The 11,477-nt window shown below is 54.5% G+C and overlaps 1 protein-coding gene and 1 long non-coding RNA gene across 8 annotated transcripts; one reads left to right on the top strand and one right to left on the bottom strand.

Moving 5' to 3' along the window:
• Positions 1–3,774: 3,774 nt before the first annotated feature.
• Positions 3,775–6,006, bottom strand: LOC148755224 (uncharacterized). The gene is made up of 2 exons (XR_016018987.1): positions 5,375–6,006; positions 3,775–4,794 (listed from the first exon to the last, which is right to left on the bottom strand). It is a non-coding gene; the product is annotated as an uncharacterized LOC148755224 (long non-coding RNA).
• A 2-nt stretch (positions 6,007–6,008) lies between these two features.
• Positions 6,009–11,364, top strand: HMG20B (high mobility group 20B). 7 transcript variants are annotated; one of them, XM_088792276.1, is made up of 10 exons: positions 6,009–6,107; positions 6,388–6,443; positions 6,749–6,857; positions 7,287–7,559; positions 8,175–8,295; positions 8,499–8,545; positions 8,779–8,851; positions 9,095–9,310; positions 10,046–10,178; positions 10,705–11,364. In XM_088792276.1, the coding sequence occupies exons 2-10, from the start codon at positions 6,406–6,408 to the stop codon at positions 10,715–10,717; spliced, it is 1,023 nt and encodes a 340-aa protein (XP_088648402.1). In that variant the 5' UTR covers positions 6,009–6,107; positions 6,388–6,405; the 3' UTR covers positions 10,718–11,364. The 7 variants fall into 7 exon arrangements, with proteins under 7 accessions (XP_088648402.1, XP_019599843.2, XP_019599839.2 ...); XM_019744284.3 differs by having other exon boundaries at positions 6,010–6,107; positions 7,356–7,559; XM_019744280.3 differs by having other exon boundaries at positions 6,012–6,107; positions 6,671–6,857.
• Positions 11,365–11,477: the final 113 nt, after the last annotated feature.

Genomic DNA, 11,477 nt, shown 5'->3' on the forward strand with positions numbered 1-11,477 from the left:
GGGGGGTGGGGGGGGAGAGGGGGGAAGGAGGACGAAGAAGGTAAAGGGGTCAAATACATGGTGACAGAAGGAGACTAGACTTTGGATGGTGAACACACAATGGAGTACACATATGTTGCATTATAAATTGTACACCTGATATTTATATAATGTTACTAACTGATGTTACCCCTCCAATACATTTAATTAAAATAAAAAATAAATATGGCAAATAACTGAATGGTGGACATACAGGCAGAGAATCAGAAATGGCGATAGAAACTGGGAAATAGACAGGAACCCACTTATAAACTTGAGGCTCTGGCAGCCCAAAGGGTGTCCAGCCCAGCCCCCACCTAATGCAGACCACCACCACAACATATACTCTTTTATCAAAAGGAGCCTGAAAAACCGGTGTGAGTGGGATCGTGGATGCTCAAAGAGAACCTAGCAGGGGAAGAGGAGATATTAGGATAGACCGCTTTGGAGGAGATAAAGGGATAAGGAAAGATAAGAACCTCAATTCTTTCCTTCCTGCAGGCCAAGCTCTCTTTAGATTTCTCCAAGAAAAATTAAAGACTTTTAAAAATACTAGCCTAAACTTTTTATTTCCATTCCTTGCCTCCTTTCTTCCCATGATACCCCTAAGAGATTTTATACCACTTCACGTCCATTTTCCAGATAAGAAAACTAAGGTTCAGACTGACATCCCTTGTTGAGCAACATGTGACCTCTAATATCTTTGAGTTCTTTATTCCCTGACAGGGGAGGGTCCACCTGAATAGGACAAAGTGGCTCACTCTTCACTGTTCTATCAGCTTCCTGTGAGGAGGCAGGAACCCAGGGAATTATTCTGCAGACCCAGCACAGGCAGGAGGGGGACGCCCCAACACACCTCTGGGTTCCGATCCTATTGGAGCTGGCTATTTCCTGGCCTTAACTGTAGGGAAGGCAGGAAAAAGGCTGCCCTTGACCCTGGGGTCCAGCCAGGGAGCTGTCCCTGCGTCATGTCATTCATGAACTCATTCATTCAGTGATCTGGGCTCATGCTGGGCAATGCTGGAGCCCAGAAGATTTGAAGCCCCTAGTCTGAGGGAGGAGGACAGAGCTGGACCCTCCAAGCCCCCATGGTCAGGGCTGTCGCTGAAGAAATGAGACTCAGAGGGTGACTGAATGACAGATAAGGAGTAAGGACCCCCAGGTCAACGAGGAGTTAAGGTAGGGATCAGAGAAAGGGTGGGAGGGTTAGATAAAAAGTCCTATGGGGGTGGAGGTGGGGCGGTTTATTCCAACACAGACCTCAGCTGCAGGTTGGGCAACCAGTGGAGAGCACATGTGCCCTGAATAAGAAGGGGTCCGATTTGGGAACAGGACAGACTGATAGGCGTGGGGTCGGGAGTGATCCGGACAGCTTTTGATATCCCCAGAGCAGCGTCCTCAGCTGCCTGTCTGACGCCAAACCTGCGTCCCCCCTTCCCTGGCCAGAGATCGGATGTCCTGGTGGCCCCGGACCGGACCGGGGGAAGGGATGTGGGGGAGGAAGGGGAGTGGGGGTGTTTCCTTTCATCTTCTCTCTGACCCAGGCCCAGGATGACCAGGAGTGGAGGGTGGAGGAGGGGGTGGGGGAGGAAAGGGGAGGGATGGTTTCCAGGCTCCTTAGAAAGGCCCTTAGGTCACAAGGTGACTGGAGTCGGGGGCATGTGGCACCAGATCATTCTTTGTGGTGGGCAGCTGTGCCTGTGCATTGCAACATCCCTGGCCTCCACCCACTCAATGCCCAGAGCATCCCTCCCACCCAGTCGTGACAACCAAAAAAAACATCTCTAGACATCACCCAGTGTCCCCTGGAGGGCTGAATGGCCCCTGGGTGGAACCCCAGCACTAGAAAATTCTCTGCAACAGGGGTTTCATTCTTGGTGGACAAGAGTAGTATTAGCTACTCTTGTGTAGCACAGACTGGCTAGGCCTGGTTCTGAGTGCCAAGCGTCAATTAAACTCAGTAAATCCTTTCAACGATAATTACTATCCCACTTCACAGAGGGGTAAACTAAGACACAGAGTTTTGGTGAGTTGCTCAAGTCACACAGCTGGGGTTCAGTGCCACCTCCCTGAGCATCTGAGGGTCTAGCAGTAGCGGGGGTTCCCTTCCTCAGAAGCCTCAGACCTCTGTCCCCACACCCCTTCATTCCAGCAGCTGCTACCCCTGTGCTTCCCTTTCACATTCTCAGCCTTTCAACACTGGTTAAAGTGATCCCTTTTGTTAAATTTGCTCTGTGAAAAAGCGCCTAGAGGGCTGGGATATCCTGGGAGTACCACCCGCACCCTAATTTCTCCTCCGGGTGGAGAAGAAAGAGTTGAACCACCCCATGTTGGCAAATAAGCATTAAAAATTTTAAATGGGAAGGGCCACAACCCATCAATTTCATGACTTCGTACCTACCCTAGAAAAGCAGTCCATGGGCCTCAGACAGTAGGTTGGGGATGTTTGTGGCCCGGGGCTGTGATACTGGGAAGGACCCTAAGTAGCATCAGCCAGGACTTGCTAAACAGGCGGTGGTCCAGTCCTACTGTACAATGTTACCCAGCATCAGAGAGCCTGAGGTACTGCTGTATGCCTAACATATAACGGCACTGGGAGAAATGTTACAGCATGAAAGCAGCAGATTGCAGATTGATGTTTACAGCAAGAGGGCAGTGTGATCACAATAGCAAGATCTGACTTCATATTTTTTATAGGAATACAAACACATATTTAAGTTACATGTGTATGCATGTGTTCTGCTTTGCATTGTGTCCCCCAAAAACTTAATAAGAGAAAGCCTGACCCCCAGGATCTCAGAATATGACCTTATTTGGAAACAGTGTGGTTGCAGATGTAATTAGTTGAGTCACCAGCACTATGACTGGTGTCCTTATACAAAGGGGAAATTTGGACACGGACTCACACACACAAGAAGAATATCATGTGACGACGGAGGGAGAAATGGGGTGACGCTTCTGTAAGCCAGGGGAGGCCAGGGGTTGCTAGCAAACCACTGGAAGCTGGGAGAGAGCATGGAACAATTTCTCCCTTACAACTCTCAGGAGGAACCAATCCTGGCCAAGTCATTGATCTTGGAATTCTGGCCCCCAGAACTGTGAGACAATAAATTTCTGTTGTTTAAGCCACCCACTTTGTGGTGCTTTGTTCATGCAGCCCGAGGACACTAACAGCCTCTGTGTGTGTGTGTGTGCGTGTGTGTGTGCGTGTGTGTGTGTGTGTGTGTAAAGTTTTAGTAAGAAATGTAACAAGTCAAATATATGATGATGGAAGAACTGACTCTGGGTGGTGAACACAAAATGTGATCTATAGATGATGTAATACAGAATTGTACACCTAAAATCTGTGTAATTTTACTAACAATGGTCACCTCAATAAATTTGAATTAAAAAAGAAATGTAACAAGCTGATAATGGGGAGTTATGGTGGCCTTAATACACTACTTTAATTTTGTACAAATGGATCTCCTGTTTCTAGGAGTACAAACTGGGATGCTCCTCCTGCCTTCATACTACAAACATTTCCAAATGAAGCACGAAAATGAATGCAAAGAAACTAACATGAAAGTACACCTTCAGACAGCCATGGTTAAATGGCTGTACTGAGAGCTGAGGATAGAGAGAGCTTCATGTTGCCAAGAAAAACTGGTTTATAATTTTGAGGCAAAAAGGATATGCTTTTAGATAAATGTGTGAAGTCAAATAGCATAAATGCTGCTTGGTGGTGGGGTGGGGTGTGTATATAGATCTCATAAATTGAACTGAATACCACCTTTATTTTTTCTAGAAAATATCCTTGTAGCAAGGCATTTTTCTTGATGCCAAAGAGCTACAAAGTACTTTCAAAATCAACCTGAAAATGCTTCATTTCTTTTTGATGTGCAGGAAAAGCCCTGAATTCCTTGGGTGGTACCTGGAATGGAAAAAACGGTTTTTAGGGCAACACCAGACCTGTCAATCAAATAAAAGAGGCGGGGCTCAGAGAGCGGATCGTCCCCTTTCTTGCAGCTTGCAAGGCTCCCCTTGATTGTTTTCAACCCAGCAGAGAGAGGCAAGGGAGACGTGGGAGATCACACAGCCCAAGAAGCAACAGAGCAGGATCTGGAATCTGGGTCTGTCAAGATTCCCGGACATGTTTATCCTCTTAGCCAGATTTAATTCGCACACCATATAACGCACCCATTTGAAGTGTGTAATTCCATAGTTTTTAGCATATTTACAGAGTTATGCAAGCATCACTGCAGTCTAATTTTAGAATATTTTGATCACCCAAAAAGAAACCTCACCCTGTTTACAGTCACTGCCCATCCTCCTCCCCACTAGTTATTTATGTCCAGGCAACCAGGAATCCACTTTCTGTCTGTGGATTTGCCTGTTCTGGATATTTTATATAAATGGAATCACACACTTATGTGGCCTTTTGTGACTGGCATCTTTTACTAAGCATCATGTTGCAAGGTTCAACACTGTGGTAGCATGAATCAGCAATTTATTTCTTTTTATGGCCAATAATATTATATTGTTCTACATAATATTCTTTTGGACCACATTTTCTTTATTTGTTAATCGATTGGTGGACATCTGGGTTGTTTCTTCTTTTTGGCTATTGTGAATCCTGCTGCTGTGAACATTCTTGCACACGTTTCTGTGTGAATGAGTGTTTTCAATTATCTTGGGTGGATACTTAGAAGTGGAATTGTGGATCGCATGGTAACTCCATGTTTATTTAACCTTCTGAGGAGCTGTCACACTGTTTTACAAAGCCGCTGCATCTGCCTGTTTAGAAATGTACAGGATTCATTCATTCATTTGATGAATGAATGATACATACATTCTACATCATTCGATACATAATGAATATGTATCGAGCGTTCCTATGGGCACTATTCTAGGTGCTGGGAATACAGCAAGAAAACATAAGACGGGGTGTATGAGGTGGGGTACAAGCCTGGGAAAGCCTCACTCAGAGGTGATATTTGAGCAAGATTTAAAGGAGGTCAAGCAGTGAGCTAGAAAGATAATCTGGGGAAAGAACACACGGGGTGGAGGGAACAGAGAGTGCAAAGGCTCAGAGGTGGGAATGAATGAAATGAACATATTTTAGGAACACAGGGTGTGGAGTAAAGAGGGGGAGAGTGGAGGGAGATGAGGACAGAAAGTGATGTCGGCAGATTATTTAGGATCTAATGGGCTATCGTGAGCCCTTAATGACCGCTCCTGGCATTCTGGAAGTAGATGCAACCCCAGGCCAGGCAATGGAAAAACCAGGCTGCTGCCTGGGGCACCCAAGATCACACGGTAGAGCCTCCTGCCCCTCCAACTTCGTAAGGTCCTACCAGCCTTCCTGTCTCACCACCTTTTTCCAAATTATTCCAGTCTGGCTTCTGGTCTCAGCTTCACAGTATCCCAGCGTCCTGGTCCTGGACTACGTGCAATGCAATGTCCCCATTGCACAGGAGGGAGTACAGCTCCTGCGTCCAGAAGCCCCTGCTCAGAGCAGGGCCAGGCATAGCGGGGCGTCGGGGGTCGTAAGTCCCGTCAATAAACGGGAAACTTCCCCGCCAAATTTTCAGGAAGTTAAGAACCGGTTCCACCTTGCCCTGGTGCAGGTGGGTACCCCGAAGGTCCTTAACCCTTTCCGTAGCAACCTGCCGCCATCCCCATGGCAACTGGGGCGGGGCCAAACCAGCCCTACAGGTTCCGGACTCGCAGCAGCCGGAGTCTCGCCTTCGGAGGGAGTCCGCGCCGCGCCTACTGGCCCTTTAAGAGACTCCGCCTGTTTGGCTTCAAAACGCTTTGATTGGTTCCGAGAGCAGCCGAGCACAGCCGAACTTGACGCACCGCCCGCAGCCTTCCTTGTCCACCTCCCACGCGGCTCAGCGGCCGCACCAGCCAATCGCTGACCGGCGCGCCGACCCTCATCTACATGGTCAAGTCCCAGTGAACACGCGCACCCAATCCGACCGCTCGCTGAGGCCATCATTAGCATGCCGGGGGCGGAGTGGGGCGGGGCGGTCGGCAGGGGAGGGCTCGAGGCGGTTGGTTGGAGCGTCGCGGCACCGGAGAGGTCCGGGAAAGTTTCTTTGGAGGTGAAAACAACAGGGGAACTCGGGGCCCTGCGAGGGGGCGGGAGCACTGGGGTCCCGAGGCCGGGTGGGGGACCGTCCCAGGCCAGGGGGGCAGGACCAGGGCCTGCCGGCGCCCGCTCGCCCAACAAAGGATCCCTGAGGTGCCCGCCCTGGAGGCCCTCCCAGCCCCCGGATCCGGCCCCCCCGAAGCGCTCCGGGCCCGGCATTCCGAGGCTCCCCAGCCGGGCCCCGCGGTCGGCGGCTCGGGCGCCCCTCACTCGGCTACACGTCTGCGTTCCAGGTGCGGCCGGGAGCCGCCATGTCCCACGGCTCCAAGCAGCCCGGCGCGGCGGCCGCGTGAGTGCGACATCCCCTCCCCTCATCCCACTCGAGGCTGCAGCTAAGCCCCCGTCCACCCCATCGGAACTCCTCGACCCGTCCCCCAGGGTTTTGACTCCCCGCCACCCACCCGGGCAGGTCTTCCCCTAGAGCCCCCACGGGCTTCTAACCCCACCCTGGCTCAAGGCCTTCCCCGGGGTCCCTACTGGCCCTAGTAACGCTCCAGCCCCGACCCGTCCCCTCAGGACTCAGGCCCCCACGCTGCTGCCAGATCCGCCGTCAGAGTGGGGGGTGGAAGTGACCCTGGCGTCCCATGGCTCCAGGCCGGCGGGTGGCAAGGCTCCTGGACAGCATGGGGGCTTCGTGGTCTCTGTCAAGCAAGAGCGCGGCGAGGGCCCGCGGGCCGGCGAGAAGGGCTCCCAGGAAGAGGAGGTGAGAGTCCCCGCATTGTGGTGGGAGAGGCCCTGGGTCTCGCACCACAGCCTTGAAGCCCCGCCTTGAACTAGATTTGAATTTGCTGTGGCTCCGCCCACAGCCCAGATTTCTCTCTGGAAACTGAGACCCCACCTCTGCTAGGTGCCACGCCCCCAAAGGCCACTGCCACTCTAGTTCAGGCCCTGCTCTCTACCGAATACCAGTTCCTCCCACTGCTCGCCTTCCCGGGGAAGGCAACTTCCGCAGGTCCGGTGGGCCCTTTATACAGAGCAAGCCACACCTATATTACAGAGGCCACACCCACAACAAGTCAGCCCCGAACCCGTGTCCCCAGTACCTCTGATCGTCTCACCCCCGTCCAGGGTACCTCTAAATCCCCTCATAATCCTAGCCACACCTTCAGGCCTTCCGGGTTCTACCTCCTAGCTAGGCCCCGCCCACGTCTTCCAAAGCCCCGCCCCAGACCCCTTCCAATGGGGCGGCCCGGTTCTGCAGCCGGTGAAGAAGCGTGGCTGGCCCAAGGGCAAGAAGCGGAAGAAGATCCTGCCGAACGGTCCCAAAGCACCGGTCACCGGCTACGTGCGCTTCCTGAATGAGCGGCGCGAGCAGATCCGCTCGCGCCACCCGGACCTGCCCTTTCCCGAGATCACCAAGATGCTGGGCGCCGAGTGGAGCAAACTGCAGCCGGCTGAGAAGCAGGTGGACGGCAGGGGGCGGCGGATGGGGCCGACACGGTATCACTGACCTCCCCCCATCCATTCGGACAAACCCCGCAGCCACAGCCCCCAAAGGGTGTGGAGGGTCCTTCCTTCCACCTAGAGAACTGACCACCCATGAAGCCTCCCCAGCTTGTTGTGGGAGGGTAGCAGTAGGTGAGAGTAGACGTGAAACTTCACCAGTGTGGTAACCCAGTGTCTAAAGACGTAGTGCTGGGGGCTGGATTTTTATGTAAAACCTTCTGATTTTCAAATCCTGGTAATTTAAAAATTGCAAAAACAGAAGGGAAAGGTAACAAAAACCACCACGTGTTTGCACCCTCATAATTGGGATTTTAACAGGCAAAATGGATGCAGGAGGGCAGCCTGGAGGTGGGGCGTGCAGTCACTCAAACCGGTGATTTATAAAGGCTGGTGTTGGGGTGAGGAGCTAGGAGGTGCCATGAGCAACAGGCTGAAGGGCGGGGTTTTGTCTGAAGGGTAGTAGGGAGTTCTGGGAAGGTGCAGCACAGTAAACTGAGTGATGGAGATGGGGGCCTGGCCTTGGAGGCCTCCCCTGCCCTTAGGCTGGGCCAAGCTTTCTCATGCTACCTGCCAGCGGTACCTGGACGAGGCTGAGCGGGAGAAGCAGCAGTACATGAAGGAGCTTCGGGCATACCAGCAGTCGGAAGCCTACAAGATGTGCACCGAGAAGATCCAGGAAAAGAAGATCAAGAAAGGTGGGAGGGCCCCAGCTCCCAAGCAGCTGAGTGCCTGCTCTGAGATAGATGACCCTGGCAGATCAACCTGTCCCCCTCCAAGGGGTTCATATGGGGGAGGGGAAAGAGGGTGTTCCAGGCAGGGGGAACAGCGCATGTAAAGCAAAGCAGGGTCAGAGGAGACCTGGGAGGCTGACCCTGCCCTCCTCCCTCCCCCCCACCAGAGGACTCTGGCTCCGGGCTCATGAATACTCTCTTGAATGGACACAAGGTAAGTGCCCCTCCTCCAAGGAGAGCACCTGGGTGAGAGGTCTGGAGGTTAGGCCCTCGGGATGAACCAGACCTACACTCATGGGAGGAAGTGAGCGCCCTTGTTCATACTGTGCAAGTAGAGGCCCTGGGAATGTTGAACGGACTTGAACCTAAGTGGTTCGAGGAGATACCCCCCCCCCCAAGCTTGGGGGCCGCCCCCTTAAAAATATATTGCCACCTGTCTTGTCCCAGGGTGGGGACTGCGATGGCTTCTCCACCTTCGACGTCCCCATTTTCACTGAAGAGTTCTTGGACCAAAACAAAGGTGAGCGCCAACTAGGGGTTCTTGGGGAAGCAGGTGTTAGGAGAGAGGATGGGCCAAAAGAGGGCTGGCTCCAAGGCCAGAGACAGTGGGTGGGGGGAACTTACCCCTAAAAGCCGAGCCCTCTTCCTCCCCCAGCCCCGAGGCAGAGCAGAGACAGTAGGCCTGGCAGGGGTCACAGCTAGGGCAAAGGCCCGGCAGAGGGAAGGGGAGGAAACCCCAGGCTGACCCAGCTCCTCGCTGCAGCGCGGGAGGCGGAGCTGCGGCGCTTGCGGAAGATGAACGTGGCCTTCGAGGAGCAGAATGCGGTGCTGCAGAGGCACACGCAGAACATGAGCAGCGCGCGCGAGCGCCTGGAGCAGGAGCTGGCGTTGGAAGAGCGGCGGATGCTGGCGCTGCAGCAGCAGCTCCAGGCCGTGCGCCAGGCGCTCACTGCCAGCTTCGCCTCGCTGCCAGTGCCGGGTGCGGAAGCCCCGCCCCCGCCCGCCGAGTCCCGCCCCCACTGCGCCCGTAACTACCTGGAGCTCGGCTCCGACTCACCGGGAGAATCTTGCCCTAGCTGACTCCGCCTACCCTGCCCTATGACCTAGCGAGTTATCTCTATGACCCTGCCCCACGAGTCCCTACCCACAGACCCGGCCTCCCTCCATAAACCCCTGCTTCTCCCCAGACCACCCCGCTAACCCCACCTCTGACCACCCCGCTAACCCCACCTCTGACCACCCGAGCCCAGTTCCCTATGACCCCTTAACGACCCAGAGTCTGGCTTGCGCCTACCTGGTGGTTGCCCCGCCCCCGGCCGCTCCCCTAACCCCTACTAGCTCTAAGCGCGGCTGCCCCGCCCTCCTTGACCCCTGCCAGCGCCAGGCCCGCCCTCACTTTCGGGCCCCGCCTGCTGCAATCCCCTCCGACCCTGCCTTTCACAAGTGTCTAAAGTTGACCTTGGCTAACTCCTCCCCCAGTAAATCCCGTACCCCCCACCAGGACCTCGCCTCCGCCAACTAACACCTTACCCCCACCCACAGCTGACGTTCATTTTTTCCAGTTCAGATGCCCTGACCACCCGGCCCCCTCGACAAGTGCCAAGAGCCCCCTCCCCAGGACCCTGCCCTTACCCTCAGACCTCTGTTCCTGTAGAGTCCAAACCGCGGTGCCTCCCGCGCTGGGCTCGTCTGACCGGTCCCCTGCAATCTCCAGGCACGGGCGAGACGCCCACTCTCAGCACGGTGGATTTCTACATGGCCCGGCTGCACGGTGCCATCGAGCGTGACCCTGCCCAGCATGAGAAGCTCATCGTTCGTATCAAAGAGATCCTAGCCCAGGTCCCCAGGTGTGTGCACAGGCTGGTCTGCCCGGCCCACTCAGCCTAGGTGGGGTGACCCTGCATGGGGGACAGCCTCAGGTTAGACCTGCCTTGGCGGGCCTCTGCGGAAATGCCTGCATTTCGCCCTCCCGTGGGGTTCCCGGGTCTGTGGGCACAGCGGGGTGGGATCCAGCAGCTAGATCGTGTTTCAAGGGTCCTGCCCATGCGAGATTTACCAGGTGGGACTTATTTGACACATACGTGGGTGATGGTGGGACCACTGGGCGGGTGCTGATCAGGTCTTGAATTGTGTTAACACTACCAGTCCGCCTTAACCAGTGAGAGCCACTCCCTTTGACTAAAACTTCCCCAAAGCTTCTTGGTGGGTTATTCTGGGTAACTTCTGGCTGTCGAGGTTTGATGGGATCAACTTTGGTCCCCACATCGTCACATCTGTGTGAAGGAACTGAGGATGGGTGGCTCTCCCAGGATGGGAGTGGGGGCTGAGAGATGATGGGGTCCCCCATCAGAACTCCCCTTTGTCCTGTCGCAGTGAGCACCTATGAGGGCATTGGCCACCCTGAGGATCCAGAGAAGACCAAGCTCTGGTCATGGCCCCTCCCTCACCCCCACCCATTGGAGGAGGGGTGGGGGTCTACCCTTTGGGGCCAGGCCTGATCCTGCACCTTGGGGGCTCCAGCCCCCCTAAAATTAAATTTCTGTAGCATCCCTTTAGCTTTCAGCCTCCCCAGTACCTGGAACCCAGAGAAGTCACCCGCCATGCACCACGAACATAGAACCCCACGACCTCACAGGGTACATCACGGTCCAGGGACACGGGAACACCACCCGTGAGCAGCATAACCCAGGACACAGGGACTCAGCAGCTCACACACCTGGTGTGGGGAGGGTGACACAGGCTACACCAGCTCTCCAAGACCCGCCCCAGGACACAGGACAGCAAACCCACACGACACACTGGGCGGGACTCCCTGAAGGTGCTGACCACAAGTGCCCCACACAGGCAGGCACTCTGCGGGACACACTCTCAAACTTGGTCAGGGCCCTCTGCTTGTCACTCTCAAATTCCTGCACCCCAGGATGGGGGTGCTGGTACTGACCATCCTGTCCAGCCGAGGGACGCTTGTGGAGGCAGCCCCTTTGCCACCACTTAATCTGACGTTTTAAATTAAAAAAAAAAGTTGAATTTGAACTTAACGCTTGTGACTATGCTTTTTGTTGGGGAATGGACCAGAAGATGTGCCCAGGGCCCCCAAGATGCCCCTGCTGGGGATCCCAGACCTACCCTCTCCCAGCCCCAGGCAA

Source organism: Rhinolophus sinicus, chromosome 15 (genome assembly GCF_057876585.1).
Source record: "Rhinolophus sinicus isolate RSI-liver-muscle chromosome 15, RSI-T2T, whole genome shotgun sequence".
Classification (NCBI taxonomy): Eukaryota; Metazoa; Chordata; class Mammalia; order Chiroptera; family Rhinolophidae; genus Rhinolophus; species Rhinolophus sinicus.